Below are 17348 nucleotides of genomic sequence, written 5' to 3'. Positions count from 1 at the left end.
AGCTTTAAATTTCAAAAAGAACATATTGAAAAGAACTATTTCATAAATCAGTTGAATTGGAGATGTTTTATTATGATCGAGACTTTGGAAAATATAAATGAAAATGATTTCGAGTTTGTAAAAAGTATTCTTATTATATTTAATTTTACTTTAAGACATTGTACAAAAATATTAATAGTAAAATTAATATAAGATAAGATAAATATATAAATACAAATTAATTAAACAAATCATTTATTATACAACAAAATGTCTTCCTTATTTATCCAGCTAGTCTTTGAAAACCCGAGCCACTTAACCAAAACTTTATTTCCATTTCGCCTTACAACTTTTTTAACCAGGTATGTGTGGGGAATCGTGTTTTTTTTCAGTTCTTCTTTATAGAATCCGGCCTGAATCGGGCTACCACCTAAGTCTTCACGTAAGTATGTTTTAGGGAATGTGTTCTTCACCTTTCTAATTTTAAAGATTTCAGTTGTATAGTTTGGTGTATACCCTTTCTCAAAGACGTGTTTATATTTACTAATACGAACGTGGTCCCCCTTACGGAATTTACCTGCAACAAATATTTTCCGGTGATTATACGATGTTTGTAATATTTGTCTTTCATTGGAAGAATTGGCATTACTTGGACTAATTTTTATTGTTCTATGCACTCTATTATTATATTTATTAATTAATGGCTTATACATATCTATCCACTTATGTTTTCCATTGAAACTAAACTCACGCCACATTAATTCTTTAAGAGTTCTATTGAAACGTTCAACTATTAATGCTTTTAGAGTACTGAAGGTTGAATAATGATTCATTTTATAACTTTTCATTATTACCTTAAATTTCGAACTAAAGAATTCAGTGCCATCATCAGTTTGCAGGTTATTTGGTGTTCCATGACCCGATTTAAATATTCTCTCCATGGCTTGGGAAACATCATTTGCAATTTTGATTTTAATGCCTCACCCCAAGCATATTTCGAAAATGTGTCTTTAACAGTCAATATGTATCGGTACCCATCATTCGATTTTGAAAAAGCTCCCATTTCAACCAAATTTATACCCCTTGTAATTACTCGTCTTCGTTGAACGTTTTTTCGAGATGGTCCGTGCAACTCATTTACAATTTCTCCCTTAGTCATATTCTTCTAATAGGCTGAAAAGCGACACCTTCTAACTCAATAGTGGATTTTTCGGTAATGATATCGGCCTTGTTACATATTTAGATATATAGTCCTCAATGGTTTTAATCTCTTCCAGAATTTTTTCTTAGCTTAAAATTTTTGTCAGTCGACGATTAACATTTTGAGCTACAATTTTTCTTAAATCTTCTCCCAACTTTCCGAGGATTTCATCAGTATATTGTTTCGTTGCTAGATCATTGTGGTGTAAAGGTTTAGTTCCATTTTTGATACGTTTATTTTGAGCATTTAGATTACCGTCCTCATCGATGAATAATCCCTCAGTAGGCCTTATCAACAGAAAAATGTCCAAACTTGTCGACAGACATGATGTTTATAAATGTAAAACATATTTGTCCTTCCTATTTATACCCATTAAAATATAATCCTTTCTTCACTCAATTCCTCTAATATTAAAAAAATTGTATTATTGTGGCTGGCGTTACCCGCTCCTTTTGATGTTACTAATATTTCCAATCATTCTCCTAACTCATTAACATCATTCCAATATACATAGTTTGTATTTGATTTCTGAAGAGTCTTGTAACAAAACCTGTTTTTGAGCGAAGTGGAATAGACTTCGAAGGACTGAAATCTTTTTCTATCAACTTCCTAATAATATGGCTATATTTGTATGCTCGTGTAACCTTGATTCTGTTATTAGGCTTAAAGCCTACTCTATGTATATTCGTTTCTAAAATAATTATAATAGGGTATACTATATTCGTCGTTAAGTATGTAACAGGCAGAAGGAAGCGTTTCCGACCCCATAAAGTATATATATTCTTGATCAGTCGAGTCGATCTAGCCATGTCCGTCTGTCCGTCTGTCTGTCCGGATGAACGCTGAGATCGAAAACTATAAGAGCTAGGCTATTGAGATTTGGCGTGCAGATTCCTGAGCTTCTTACGCAGCGCAAGTTTGTTTCAGCAGAGTGCCACGCCCACTCTAACGCCCACAAGCCGCCCAAAACTGTGGCTCCTACAGTTTTGATGCTAGAATAAAACTTTTAACTGAAATGTATGTTCCCATCAATACCTATCGATTGACCCAAAAAAAGGTTTGCCGCGCCCACTCTAACGCCCATTACGCTTTAATCTGTCTACCGCCGGTAGGTGACGCATTTTAATCTCGTTTTGCTGCTTGCATATCTCCATTTCAAAGGCTCCATTTCCTTTTAGCTGAGTAACGGGTATCTGATAGTCGAGGTACTTCACTATAGCGTTCTTCCTTGTTTTTTTATACATTTTCAAATCTTGATCATCATAGTTTTCAGGTTTACTGAGAAAACTTAGAGAGTACAGACCAGGAATCAGATCACAACTAATTCCACTAGAAAATGTTATTAGTAGTATGGAAAAGCGGATTCGGGGACTATTAGCACATGCGGGTTCTGGGACAATTAGCATTATCCAATAAATTAACTGATTTTAATGGGCTTTGAAGTCATAAAAATATCACGATCATGTCTATTAAGAGTAAAATTAATTGCCCCCATCGCCCCCACATCCCCATGTGACAATATTGATCATGTATCCTTCTCCTCATTATGTTCAATTAATAGTCAGGTGAAGAAGGTGCACGTGTGAAAGGTCGCACACCCATAGTATCCAAAGGTTGTTACCTTAGAAGAACATATCCGATCATGTTGGGGAAAGGTGTGATCACGTACCCTTTTGCCTCATTATCACAGGTGTTGCTGTGCACGTGTGAAAGGTCGCACACCCAAAGTATTCAAAGATGATTGCCTCAGAGGGATCATGTTGGGGAATAAAGATTTCTATGATTGTAAAACTAATTTAGAAATCAAAAGAACCCCAAAAAAATAAATCTCACAAGTAAATGGTTCTCAGATGTGGAATTTTTTCAAATACACATTTAAGTTTCCGCCCCAGAACCTTTAACTGGTAAATTGTCGAAGATTCTCTCCTTTCCACAAATGGGTCATAAACATGTCATAAAAGAGATTCAAGCCAGAGCTACCCGAACTCGAACCCGAACAGGATCACTAGCCGAGTCGATGTAGCCATGTCCGTCTGTCCGTCTGTCCGGATGAACGCTAAGATTTCGGAAACTATAAGAGCTAGGCTATTGAGATTTGGCGTGCAGATTTCTGAGCTTCTTACGCAGCACAAGTTTGTTTCAGCAGAGTGCCACGCCCACTCTAGCGCCCACAAACCGCCAGGCCTGTGACGCCCACAATTTTCATGCTAGATAAAAAATTTTAACTGAAATGTATTGGTCTCGTCAATACCTATCGATTTATCCATTTGCCACGCCCATAACGCTTAAACCTGTCTACCGCCGGTAGGTGGCGCATTTAAATCTCGCTTTGCTGCTTGTATATCTCCATTTCCATTTGGTCCCTTTAGTTGAGTAACGGGTATCTGATAGTCGGGGTACTCGACTATAGCGTTCTTCCTTGTTTTGGTATTGCAAACATGTATTTACGTTATTTAATCTTTTTCATTCTCTTTTCTAAATTATAGTATATATTCATAATGTTAGTGCTTCCTTTTTGTAATCCGAAATTCGATGGCATACACAAGTATCAACTCCCTCAGTGGCTGCATCATTCCTCCACACGCAGGTGTTCATATGATTTCTATGAATAGATATTTACATAATACCTCCATCACATTCAAAGAGTTTTGATTAAATGAACTGGAGCCGTACATAGTGTGCATTGAACAGAATTCCGTCAAATGCGTTCAGAAAATTATTTATTTCAACTGAATGCATGTTGTCTGTCTAAGTCAACAATCTCGTCTTACACTTTTAAATATGGTTACACAATTTAAGGAAATTTTATAAAGGTTTTAATCTTCATCTTTTACCCAAAGAAGTGCATTCTCGAAATTCAACAAATGAAAATCTTTTATTTTTCCTCTTCTTTTACCCAAAGATGTACATTCTCAAAATTCAACAAATGAAAATCTTTGTTTTTTCCCAAACTCGAAATGATTTTTAACAAACTGTCCCCTATTCGCTATCTGAGTATGATTGTGTGTATAAATTGACAAGATCTATCCTTTCCCACCTGCAGCAAAGTATGTGCGACCTCTTCTAACCAACACTCTCCTTTGTTCTATGATTTTGTGTATCCTTTATCGATTTGATGGTGTCCTATTGGTTACATTTGTATAAAATATTTTTCGAAATCAATACTTCTCATCTCTTCTAACCAATGAATAGTCGATGTAACCTACTAGAATTACCTAAGTTTTTGAATTAAAAAAAATCTTATGTATGCACCTCTCATCTTCAATATTATCGTTCACGCCCACTTCAAATACTATAAATGATCGAGGACAATAGTTAGTCTTCCAAAAGTATTCTTGAAGTGGAATACTCTGCTTCGTCAAACACAACTTAAATAAAAGTAAAAAAGTGATCGTGAAAAAAAAGTTTAAACTAAAAGTTTAAAAAAAAAAAACTAAAAATAACCAAAATCAGTATTGTCAATCCTGCAAGTGTTTCTTGCAAAAGAATAAGTGGGCAAACCATGTCCGTTTGGAGCTGCATAAGCGAAATGCAATTTAACCCCTTGACGGAAGAGTCAAAAAAATTTCTGAGGGATTCAAGGGAAGAATACTGCATTACGTGTATGTAAATGATGGATCGGACTTGATCTTACCTGAGAGTTTCTTGAGTGAAGCTGGATTGTCACTGCTACCTCATCTTAGCATTCTATTAGAAAGTTATACTTCAGCAAAAGTAAACTTTGAACTGTTTGCAGAATATATACTTTTTAAAGATGAATCTGAAGAAATTTAAATGAAAAGTTTTCAAAGTAAAATGGCGATCATGAATAAAGATTCTGATTAAGAATGTATCTTTTATGAACATACCATGCAAATAATTTCTAAAACTCAAGAATTTCAAGAGAGAGACAGTGGATGGTCTCTTATAAAATTGATTCGCTTGGAAATGAATGTGAATCATTAGACACCGATGGCTGGTTCGTCCTTCATACCACTACCTCATTTCCTTTTGACAAAAAAAGCAATAGTTATTGCTTGTAACAAAAATGATCAATATTTGAAATGGAGGGTGGTGGATTTCCTGGGTTCTTCAAGCTTGTGGTGGGAAAATTCCTGGATGAAATATGCTTCGGGGCACAGAAAAGTGACTTGGACTTCTTTTCACTTGAAAATCACTTTATTAGCCGCAGCGTGGGCTTTCTTGGAGTGGTAACTTAGAACTAACAGCTTGAACTTAACTCTAATGTTAGGAGAGCGGGGGTGGAGACTGTTAACAGTCCGAGAGCGAGATGAGAGACCATCTGGACGTAACTGCTCTCGTCTGTTAACCACTAATGTTCACAGTAGCGCCTCCGTGGCGCGGACATTCTCCCCCCTTGCGACGACAAACGTAGCAACCAAATCAGACCTCGTCGGGCACCTTAAGACTGTCGACATGATCCGGAGACAATCCAGCCGAACACAGTGCTTTGTGGCACAGGCAACCCCTCATCCAGATTCAGGAACCCGGGCTGGATGACGTCACGATACACGTCTGAGCGCAACACCAGGGATATAGTCGCCGGTCGATGAAATTGTTTGTCAGCGAGGCGGATATCGTTGAACTTAGCGCGAACATCGTCGGCTAGGACGCGGATTGGAGTGCGAGTGCGGAAGTTGGGTCTAACGTTCAGCACCACGTCGATTCTGAAGGTGCCCGTCCGTGACCTTATCGTCGCCGAACAGACCGTCTCGTCTCCGACGCTCGTAGTGGAAAGGCCGAACGCCGCGGCCAGCGACCGGTCGATGGTGCTCACTGGTGTGCACGGATCGATCAGGGCCCCCGCCTCGTACTTATTGGTTCCTGTGTCGAGAACCACGATGGCCGTCGGGATGATTTGCACACTCCGATGCTGCAACAGAGACGCCACAGATGGAGCTGCAGTTGGCTGGTCGAACTGGTCGGAACACCGGGAATGGTTCCGCGAGCTTGGCGTTGGACTTGGCGAGCGTAAACCGGAAGCTGAAGGTCGTGGAGCAAATGGAGCAGCGTGTGGTGGTCCTGACCACACTTTTTGCACGTGTCTCCGCTGCGACATACTCCTTCGGAATGCTTGTGGGCCAGGCAATTTGCACAATATTTATTTATGAGAACGGCGTGGAGCCGCTTCTCAGTGCTGAGCCTCAGGAAACGGTTGCACTTCCGTAGAGGATGGATTCCCCGACAGACTCGGCAGCGGTTGGATCGAGTACCTCGTGAACGTCTGTCGACCAAAGTTTGGGCGCTGCGTGGAGACATGGTTTTAATGCTTTAATAAAAAAAAGATAATCGCATTTAGTATTAATTGTGAATGGATTTTGAAGCATGAGGACAGAAGGCACTATTGTGGAAGAGCGGAGGTTGCCTTGGCCTCCATAGGAAGAAGTACAAGCTTGTGGATGGGACGCGTTATAGTCCCTCGAGCGGTAAGGATTTCGACTACGCGAACTCTACTATCGGCCCCTGGAAAGACAGATACAACTCTGCCGAGCCGCCAGTCGTTTGATGGCATATTGTCTTCTTTGACGACCACCATATCATCGACTTGGATATCTCTGGAAGGGTTCTGCCACTTATTGCGCTTGTGAAGTTCCTTTAAGTACTCCTCTTTCCATCGCGCACTGAACTGCTGATGCAGGGCCTTTAAGTGTTGCCAGCGATTTATAATCGACTTAGCTTCGCCCTTAATTTCGGGTTCAGCTGTGGAAAGCAACGTACCCCCAATCAGAAAGTGGCCTGGCGTCAATACCAACAACTCAGCAGGATATTCGAACATGGGAGACAGCGGCCTGGAATTGAGGCATGCTTCAACTTTGGCTAGAAGAGTGGAGAAATCTTCAAACGTATACTTCCGACTTGACGTCGACTTGTAGAAAAGTGCATTGAAGCTTTTCACTCCAGCCTCCCACAATCCACCCATATGTGGAGCTCCTGGAGGAATGAACCGCCGCAAGATCCCCTGATGGCTATAGGTATCAGTCACAAACTCCTTGATCGTCTGCATGAAATCCCGAGAAAGTAGAGTCGCTGCCCGCACAAAGGTTTTGCCATTATCCGAATGGACCCGCTGAGGACACCCTCTTCTCGCTACGAATCGGGCAAATGCCGCGAGGAACTTCTCGGTTATCAGGTCGGACGTAGGCTCTAAATGGATAGCCTTTGTGAAGAAACACACAAACACGCATACATATCCCTTGGTAATAAGGCATGCTCTGCCTGTGTAGTTTTTTGTCTCAAACGGGCCTGCATAATCAATGCCCGTATATGTAAATGGCCTGGAGAAGGTATCTCGATCGGTAGGAAGATCGCCCATCAATTGCGTCTGTACTCTCTTCTTGTAAATAGTGCACACCTTACAGGAGTTTAGCACAGCTTTTACCAGATTCTTGATTTTAAGAATCCAATACTTCGATCGGATGAGGCGTACCACTAGTTGGTTGCCTCCATGCAGGGAAATCTGGTGTGAGAAAAGGACGAGCAGACGAGCTAGTCGACAGTTGTATGGCAGTATAATAGGATGCCACTCGTCATACTGAAGGGCTGTTGAGGCTGTAATGCGACCACATGCCCTTAACAGGCCTCGCTGGTCTAGAAATGGATACAGGTTGGCTATCGGGCTGGAAACTGGAATTGGACGCTTATCGTTTAGGAATTTAAGCTCCTGGGTATATTCCTCCCGCTGGGCATATATAATCAGGGCTCTTTCAGCTTCTCGGACCTCTTCCTTGGTAGGCCGATCAGCTGGGCCCCTCGGCATCTTGCGGCAGCGTTGAATGAACCGTAACACGTACGCAAAGACCCGCAGAGCCTTGTCCAACTTGGAGAACCGTTCCAGAAAATCTTCGGCTGGGGCCTTTGCGAAATTGACCTTCACAGCACGCTGCTCTATGTCTGTGACTGGAGGTGCAAGCCCCAGTGTTGGCCACTTATCTTTTGGCCGTTGTAACCAATCCGGTCCCTCCCACCAGAGTTGGCTATGAACCAGCTCCCGCAGCGACACGCCTCGACTGGTTAGGTCCGCGGAATTGTGCTCAGATCACACATGAGCCCAATGTTCAGCGCTTGTCACCTGAGTAATCTTGGTCACTCGGTTGGCTACAAACGTGGTCCAGTGGCAGGCCGGTTTATTCAACCATGCGAGGACGATGGTGGAATCAGTCCAGCAGAAAATGTCGGAATTGGAAATTGGCATATTCGGAAGGATAGCTGCGATCATTTCTGACAACAACACTGGAAGGGACACCATTTTAACAGGGGTGACTCGGGTTTTGGCGGTAAGCAGACGTGTCATAATGTTATGGCCTACTTCAACCCCCATATGCCTTCTGCGACGCATCACAAAAACCATGATGCTCTACCTTTACCTCTGGCTGGAAACCAACCCACCTTAGAATACGGATCTGTTCAAGCTCGGAATAGCTGCGCAAAAATTCTTGCCATCTTTGATTCATTTCTGCGTGGATATTTTCATCCCAGCCCAACTCTTGCAACCAAATCTCTTGCATAAAGATTTTTGAGCGGACAAAAAGTTTCGCGATTTGGGAAAGAACCTCTCTCTTCGTATAAGTAGATTCAATCGAAACTGGTGGTGGGACAAAATAGAACTCATCCGAGGTCGCATTCCACCGAACACCAAGTGTTTTGGCAAAACTTTCGGACTTAAGGTCACAAAAGTCTTCGTGGAGTAGATGCTCGTTTGGGATATCTTCGAGGATGCTCTCCTGATTAGCTGTCCACTTTCTTAATGGGAAGCCGGCGCGATTAAAAGCGTGGTGAAGCTCGCTGATCGCAAGTTGAGCCTCTTGAATGGAATTGGCACCTGCCAGAACGTCGCCTACGTACATAAAATGCCGAACAATATTGCTTGCTTTAGGGAAGTCCTTTTCTACGTCGTCTGCCAATTGTTGGAGTATGCGGAGTGCCAGAAACGGTGCACAGTTGACACTAAAGGTGACGGTTTTTAGCTTGAAATCGCTTACTTCTCCTTCTTTATTCCGGAATAAAATTCTTTTGAACGGCGTATGCTTGGGATCGACCCAGATCTGACGGTACATCTTTGTAATGTCTGCACTGAACACGTATTGGAAATAACGCCACTTCAAAATCTGAATGGTTTAATCAGATTGTAGGACTGGACCAGCATGAAGAATTTCGTTCAAGCTTGTCCCATTTGCTGAAGGGCTAGAAGCATTGAATATTGGAGAATCGTAAGACGGGGGGACTTCTCTCATGTGACCCAGATCCAAATACTCTTAAATGACTGAGTCATACTGCTCTTTTAATGGTTTTTTCAAACGGTTTTCATTTCTAAGAAACTGAGCTAGGGCTATGGATCGCGAGTACCCCAGTTTGGATCCGAAATTTTCTGGTTCGCAAAACGATAAAGTTACCACGTATCTACCGCTTGCGTCTCTTGTGGTGGTTTGGAGAAAATTGCTCTCGCAATAGAAATCGGATTCTTTTAACCCCTTAGTTGGTATGTTCTCCACCTCCCAAAACTTAGTGAGAAGTTTTTCCAAGCCCCTGTCACTTGTTTCGGTTATCTGGGTCCTGAAAGCTGACACCCGCTTTTGGCTCGATGTACTAGCAACTGGGCCGGAAAGCACCCAGCCGAAAATAGTTTCCTGACCTAGGAGAGAACCGCAAATGTTTTTGCGCGTGCCGCTCAGCAACACGGACGGTAAAATGTCGGCTCCGACCAGAACATCGATCTGGGAACTCTCTAAAATTGTTGGATCTGCCAGGGGAATGGCAGGTAAATCAATCAACGCATCTCGTGGGATTGGGTAAGATGGTAGCTTTCCGGTCAATTCAGACAAAACGTAAGCTGCGGTGTCTAGCTGGAGGCCTGGCTTATTAGGGGCTCGAATAGAAAAATGGCAGAGCCTGGTCGCCTGAGCGGAAACGGTCTGATTTAAGCCCGAAACTTGGGCTTGGATATGGCGGAACGGTAGCTTAATCAGATTGAACAGGCGTTCCGTAATAAACGTAGCTTCAGAACCCGAGTCTATCAGAGCGCGAGCTCTGTAGTTCGTTCCCAAGTGGCATATGTCAATAATGGCCGTGCCTAGCAAAACCGCTCTAGAACCGGTTGCTAAATAGTTCTGCACACGGGCAGATTTTCTGAACCGCCACCGGCCCCCTGTACAGCTGGATTTTGTGGGCCTGCTGAAGAACTAATTGCGGAAGTTGATCCACGGGAATTGGGGTTGCCTTTATGCAACAGTGTATGATGCCGCGCTCGACATGTGAAACAGCTGTGAGTGCTAGTACATTCACGTAGCTGGTGGCCTCTCGCGAAACAATTTAAGCAAAGCTGCTTTTTTTTTGATGAAGTTCGTTCGTGCATCCACAGACATCTGGAGAAAACGCTGGCATAAGCGCACTGGAGCACTCTCTTTTGAGCACAGATCGCAATTCTTTGGTTTTGTGACCACCTTAGCTTCGAAGGAGTTGAGCTTTCTGGAAACGGGTTGACTCTTAGCGTTAGGGTGATTGCTGGTGCTGGGTTTCATATCCTCAATCGCCTCTAGCGTTCGGTACCTGTCGCTAAGAAACGTGTTCATTTCAACCCAGGTCGGAATGTCGGGTTTGGATAAAAGGGACTGCTCCCATAAGGAGAGGGTCAATTTTGGTAATCTGCTGGCGCACAGAAATACCAGGAGACAGTCGCAATTCTCTGTGGAAATGTTGGAATGAGCCAGCGCTATCAAACACCCTTGGATTGTGCTCTGCAGGTTTTTCAAAGCCTGGCCAGATTCGGAACTTACGGAACTCAAATTAAAAAAGAGTTTGAGTTGGCTGTTTACTAGCAGTCTTTTATTTTCGAAACGGTCTCGAAGCGCTGCCGATGCTGAATCGAAACCCTCATTTGTGAGAGGGGACTTGGCTAGGATTGCCTTAGCCTCGCCGCTAGTTTTAGCGTTGAGATGAAAAAGTTTTTCGACTGATGTCAACCTAGAATTGTTGACCATTTAAGATAGTCCCCTTCGAATACTTCAGTGTCGCATGGCGGTAAACGGCACCCAGATGGAATGTAAGTGGACTGATTATTGGTGCTCGTGGGCGGATGCTGAGAATTGGCTTGGTCGATAAGCTCACTGAGCTGAACCGCTAGCTCCTCGTACACCGGATAGCAATATTCATATTTTCGGTGCAGAGTCGCCAGAATTTCTTCCGCCCCTTAAGTCGTCATGCTGGAAATTGTGTCTAGACACGCTTCAAATTCTTTCTCGGCTTTGTCCCAGAGTGAGCGGACTTGTTCCTTACGGACTTTGCAGGTGTGGACGGACGGAGATGACGACCCTGGAGTTTCAATTGTCGCTCTGAAATGGCTCATACGGTCGGACACCGTGATGAACCGCGCGAGGGCTGCAAATGAAATTTCGTTACTCATTTTTTCCTGAGAACGAGTTCCTAGCGACTTTACGGACTTGGTCTGGACTTGTGGCCTAACCTTTGGCGTGAGCGGACTCAGAGACGATCGTTTCTGATTGCTCGTAGGAACAGACAGCTTCTTGTCGTTTTCTTGGGTGGCTAAGGAAGTTTCGCTCTTTGCCTTTGTGATCGACTTTGGGGCTACTGGGCTTGGACCTGGCATTCCAGAACTTCGATTATCTGGGCCGCCCTTGTTGCTTTGTAAAAATTAGACCCGCCCGTAAAAGTCTGTCCTTAAGTCTGGTCACACTGTTGCGGATCACCGGATTGGGTTCCAAGAGAAAAAAAAGAGACGAAAAATCGTATGGAATTCATTTAATTTGATTAAAAAAAAAATTTATATTTCGCAGTGGCTTCTCCGTTTTCCCGTTATGGCAATTGCAAGCAGTCCGCTTGTGTTCGCTATTAGCGTTGGAGCTCCTGTCTACGTTTGGAGTATGTGGAAATAGAACAGTTTCACATCAACTACTTGACGTGCGAGGAAATAACGAGAATTCGGAACGACTGTTCTGCCAGATATTTGCCGTTGTTTGCTGTGCTGCGGAAATGAGCGCTAGGAATAGGAAAATAAATATATATTTCGCACCGTCACGGCTTGCAAAAAAATGTATCTATTTATTTTAATTTAATGGATGTGAACCGCCGGTGGATGCGAATTACCGTTGCTGAAATAAATATCATGCAAGTTCTGGAAAGGCGTGTCGTGTTGATGGGTTCGGTGGAATCAGGTTATTTTGATTTTTGGTAATATTGTTATACATATAATAAATATCGTTGTTGAAACTTTTGTAGGGTGTACCGTATCAACCTATGTGCGTTTCTCCTTGTGTTGCAGCGGACAGGCATATGTACGTATATTAATAAGCTTGCATCAGGATTATATGTGTGTATGTATGGACGTATGGATATGTGTGTTTGTGGGAACTTGGAAATATATGTGCATAAATTGTCCTTTTTATATTTGGAAATTATTAATAATATGGACTGTATGTAAATGTCGCTTTCGAAATGTTTGTAGGGTGTACCTCGAAAGAAGGTACGTGGATTACCGTGCTTACGTTGCCTTACGTTGCGCTACGTGACTCTTTCCCTTATGTACATATGTTGAGATGGCCAGACATATGTACGTACATTAATAAGCATGCATCAGGGTTATATGTGTGTATGTATGGGCGTATGATTTGTGTGTTTGTGGGAACTCGGAAATATATGTGTGTAAATTGCAATTGTAAATTTGTAATTTGTAATAATTTTGGAAATTGGAGATAATGTGGACTGTATGTAAATGTCGCTGTAGAAATGTTGCCGGGTGCAACTCGAATGGAAGTATGTGTATATAAATACGAATATATATGGAAATGGCAAATACGAAAAAGAAGCCGGAATATGGCGATCGTATTCACAATGGAAATGGCCGATCAGACAGATATAAGAAAATTTGGTTCTTGGGAAATATCTGGCTATCGTACTTATCTTGGATTTTTTTGAAGAACTCAAAGAACCCCGCCACTGAACGGTTAACAGTCCGAGAGCGAGATGAGAGACCATCTGGACGTAACTGCTCTCGTCTGTTAACCACTAACGTTCACAGTAGCGCGTACAATATTGTTATAAATGGGCGTTGACTTCTGCCTTAAAAATGGTTAACAGGCCGCAAAGATGTTCGGCATATAATATTGATATATCGCTGGAGATAATTCGTATAAGTGATTAAATAATATTTGATTTCACAGGGTTGACTTTCCCCCTTGAAATAAAATGTATTGTAACGAACTTATTTTTGTGGTCTGCTCGCTACGAGATTCGTGCGGCTAGCTCAGTATATTGTGTGTTCGTCCCACCAGTGACCGCCCAGTAGCTCAGTGAGAAAGCACAGAGTTCTCGGGTTCGTAGTGGGTTTATTGCGGGTATATTATTACAAATGTCTTGGTAGCTTGGTTGGCCTTGCCTCGTCGCTTGTGGCTTTCGGTACTTCCAACGGTCCTGGTCGATTCGACGACCTCTCGCCTTGACGACTCGGTGCTCCAGTCCTGTAGCTCCCTGAAGATCCTCGCAGCTCGCTGAAGATCCTCGGAGCTCCCTGAAGATGCTCACTCGCTGCTCGCTCCTCACGCGTGACTTGGTAACTGCTGGTAACGACTCGGACTCGCGAGGGGTATCAGCCGTACGGGCTTAGGGAAGCGTCACCGTTCTCAGACTAGGGTGAACAGAAGCTGTGCTCTCCAGGATCTCTCCTTTCGACACACCGCCGCCTGTCCCTTGCTCTGTCCCGCGGACAGTCTCTGCGGACTTGCTCTGCCTCGCGCTTTACTTCGCTTCCGCGCCTAGTGTAAACGAACGTTCCACCCTAGCCTCACCCTTTTGCTTTGGGTCCGGGACGTTTCCGCGTGGCTTTTGGTGCTCGGGGATCGGGCACGCCGCTCCGGGACCGCGCAAGTCGAATCCGTAGGGCTCTCCTGGACAATTCCACTCGAGACCGTACCGATCGACCGCTCTCCCTTCTGGCTTGTTATATTTGGGGTTCGGGCACGCCGCTCGGGACCTCGCAAGTCGAATCCGTAGGGCTCTCCTAGACAACTCCACTCGAGACCGTACCGATCGACCGCTCTCCCTTCTGGCTTGTTATACTCTCTCCAGGCGTAACGCCAGGACTTTGTGGATAGGGTTAATCGACCGCCTCGACCTAGCCGTGTGATGCCCTCGGAGATTCCTGGTATCCCAATACCGAACGTCTCGACGTAGCAATCTTGCTCCTCGTAGGCTCCCACGGCGCTGCCTCTCCGCCGACTCGACTTGCTGTTGCTCCCTTGTAGATTATCTCGTTGTTTGATTGTTCGCTTTGCTATCTGATTGATCTTGACGGTTTGACTCCTTGTGATCGACTGATCCAGCTGCCAGCGCTCTGCGGCCTTATATAGGGCCTCCAGGAACCCTTATTTCCCTTTTGCGCATGGCCCGCTGGATCTTTCCACTCCGGGTCCAAAGTCCGTGCCTTCTGGTTGACCCACTAGTTCTTCACGTGCCGCTTCCGATCGATGCTCCGCCCACTACTACCGTCCCGCTGATTCCCGTGAGAGAGATTCCCGCTCCACTGCCGAGATGTGGCACTTCTTCTCCCGGTCCAAAGTTCACGGGAGGGTCCAAAGTCCGGTGGAGTCCCGTTATCCGCTTCTGCACACGGCACTCTTGTCTTGCCCGCTAAGTCTTCATTATCTCCTTGGTCTCCAAACTCTCTTTCTCTCCATCCTTGGTCTTCAAACTCTCTCGTTCTCCATCCTTGGTCTCCACACTCTCTCGCTCTCCATCCTTGGTCTCCAAACTCTGTCGTTCTGTATCCAAGTCTCCAAACTCTCTTCGCCGCGCCGTTACTACGCGAATTCGCCGCGTATCTGATAAGCGGCCGGCCATCTGTTGCTGCTTCTACTTGTGGGGAGTTGTTTAACTCCTCACATTCCCCCCTTACTTCGGGAAACATTTAAAGCCTGCTCCTACTCTCCGGCGTTTCCTTGCTTGTCCTAACCTTCGAGTCCTTGTGATTCCCGCGGCGCTCCCTCGTTGCTCCCTCGATGCTCCCACGACGCTCTTAACTCTGTTCAGTTTCTACAGCGCTGGTCATCCTCCTCGTAGCAACTTAAAATCTGCCGCGCCGATATTTCCCATGTTTCCACTGGGACATAGATACTCCCCAGCTCGCTGCTCATTGCTGAGTTTTACTCCTTTTATTGGTTCCTCCGCCTGGTCACACCATTCGTGCGTGATCGATGTTCATTCGCATATCGATACCGACGGTGCGGCAATGCCACCTGCTCGTTGCGATATTTCCACCTTTTGCCGATATTTCCATTTTCGTGTGCCCATCGATCGCCCTATCGTCTAGTGCCAATCGATCGCCTATCGAGGCGCCCCCTTCCCTGGCTCATGGTGACTTTGCAACTTTCTAGGTAAGTTTTCGAATTTCTTCACTCCTTTCTATTTCATCCTCTCTCTTCATACGTCTTCTCTCGCCTCTCGTCTCTCTCTCGCCCTTCAATAGTCCTTTGCAGGCTGAGACTGGTTCCACGCTGGCAACACTCGTGAGCGGGTGCGGAGAGGAGTTCGCATTTGCTTCGCAGCAGGTGAGTATTTTGATATTCGTTTGTCTGCTTCCTGCATTAACTCAATGTGAACTTCAGGATGCCGGAGCTGCCATGTATGCCCCTTTCTTCTGGCCCCTGTTTCAGCCGCGTTTCCCGTCCTATGCCGGTTTTAAACTTTGTTTCGTTTTCTTCTCTTTTCAAACTTTATTTGGCTGCTCCTCAAACACTCTCGTGCACGCGAGCCCCAACCGGACTCGGAACGCGCGCCCCTCTCTCCATACGCGCACGCTGCGCCTGCCGCACAGGATGCGAGCCTCCTTCACCTCCGGTGCCTCCGCGATCCCTTCGGGCCATTCGTGCTCCGCGATCTCTCGCCATCGCTGGCCCTCCGGCGCCGACACCGTCCGCGACAATTACGGGCGTGCCACCACCTCGGACACTTCGGGCGCCGAGTACTGTCGCTTGAGCGGAGGTCGGCCACCTTCCACGGGTTCGGGCCACACCCAGGGTCCTCGCTCCAGAGGCTCATCTGGCTCCGCGGTTACCGTCACGCTCCCTGTTGGCGCTGGTGTCGATGGCCCGGTCCTTGGCGTCGTCGGTCCGATGCTCGGTGTCGGTGGGGCCTAATGCTCCGGTCTGCCGCGGGTCCTGGGGTCCAGCGGGCTCACCCGGGGACCATTCTCCTCCCAGATTCGGGGCTCCTCCGTCGCCGCCGTCTCCTCTGCGGGTCCCTCCGGCCAGGTCCAGAAGACCGTCTGCTGCCGCCACCTTACCCCTTCGGCCACGAACGTCCGGGTACTGTGGCTCACGTGGGCCGCCGGTATGTCCGTCCGGATGTGTTGTCCCGTCGGGTTCCCTGGCTGTTGCTGCGGCGGATCGGTCTGTTGCTGCTGGCGTCGCTCGCGTTCGGGCTCCTGCTGCGGTGGTGGCTGCTCGCGTTCAAGCTGCTGCTGCGGTGGTGGCTGCTCGCGTTCGAGTTGCTGCTGCGGTGGTGGCTGCTCGAACCTCGGCGTGGGTGGTCGTGCTGGCGTCCACTGCGGTGATCCCTCGTACCGCGGTATGGGTGGGATTTCGGGCAGCCACCGCGGAGGTGAGGACGCCCAGTCTTCTGCCACTTCTTGCGGCGGGATGCAGGGCTCGGGCGCATACCTCAAGGTGGGTGGGTACCCTGGGTTTTCCCACAGCTGCTGCTCCTCCTCCTCGGCCCTCCGCAGTTGGACCTGCCACTCCGGCGATTTTTCCATCTCCTTCAACCCCCTCTCCTCGCTCGCCGTCGAGCCTCGAACTTCCGTCGATATTCCAACGTAGCCTCTGCCACAGACTCGACATGGCTACCGGGAGCCTGCTGGTCCTGGGGCGGCTTCTCGCTGGCCCATTCGACCTCCGCCGCGCCAGTCGGGATGTGGCCGTCGGCCCGGTTGACCGCTTTGCGAAGCCGCCATCGCCGCTGCTCCACCCGCGGGTCTTACACCAACTCGACGTCGTTGTCGGAGCTGATGACCGGCTCGGGAACGCCCCGCCCGGAGATCCGCCGCGAGGTTCGGATATGCCGGGTTGTCGACCATCCTTGCCCCAAGCTGGATCCTCCGGACGGCTGGTGGGCAGCCATCATACTGCGCGCTTCGCTTCTCGTCACACGTGTCCTCATGATGCTT

The 17348-nt window shown here is 46.2% G+C and overlaps 2 protein-coding genes across 2 annotated transcripts; both read right to left on the bottom strand.

Annotated features, from left to right (window-relative positions):
• Positions 1-6521: 6521 nt before the first annotated feature.
• Positions 6522-10746, bottom strand: LOC136117788 (uncharacterized). Its single transcript, XM_070998567.1, has 3 exons — positions 10567-10746; positions 8567-9285; positions 6522-8187 (listed from the first exon to the last, which is right to left on the bottom strand). Exons 1-3 carry the CDS (start codon positions 10744-10746, stop codon positions 6522-6524), a joined length of 2565 nt encoding a protein of 854 aa, XP_070854668.1.
• Positions 10747-16316: 5570 nt separating this feature from the next.
• LOC139354341 (putative uncharacterized protein DDB_G0294196) lies at positions 16317-16937 on the bottom strand. Its single transcript, XM_070998566.1, has one exon. The coding sequence runs from the start codon at positions 16935-16937 to the stop codon at positions 16317-16319; it is 621 nt and encodes a 206-aa protein (XP_070854667.1).
• Between the last annotated feature and the right edge of the window lie 411 nt (positions 16938-17348).

Source organism: Drosophila suzukii, assembly GCF_043229965.1.
Source record: "Drosophila suzukii chromosome 2 unlocalized genomic scaffold, CBGP_Dsuzu_IsoJpt1.0 scf_2c, whole genome shotgun sequence".
NCBI lineage: Eukaryota > Metazoa > Arthropoda > Insecta > Diptera > Drosophilidae > Drosophila > Drosophila suzukii.
This window is presented reverse-complemented; position numbering and strand designations above follow the sequence as displayed.

Excerpts from the sequence above, each read along its gene's own strand:
- LOC136117788 (XM_070998567.1), bottom strand. The coding sequence starts at position 10,746 with ATGAACACGTTTCTTAGCGACAGGTACCGAACGCTAGAGGCGATTGAG. Across the intron at positions 9,286-10,566 it reads GCTCAAAAGAGAGTGCTCCA|ATTTTGAAGTGGCGTTATTT; the intron begins GTGCGCTTATGC and ends TAAACCATTCAG. Across the intron at positions 8,188-8,566 it reads GAACAGATCCGTATTCTAAG|TCGAGGCGTGTCGCTGCGGG; the intron begins GTGGGTTGGTTT and ends GGACCTAACCAG.
- LOC139354341 (XM_070998566.1), bottom strand. The coding sequence starts at position 16,937 with ATGGAAAAATCGCCGGAGTGGCAGGTCCAACTGCGGAGGGCCGAGGAG.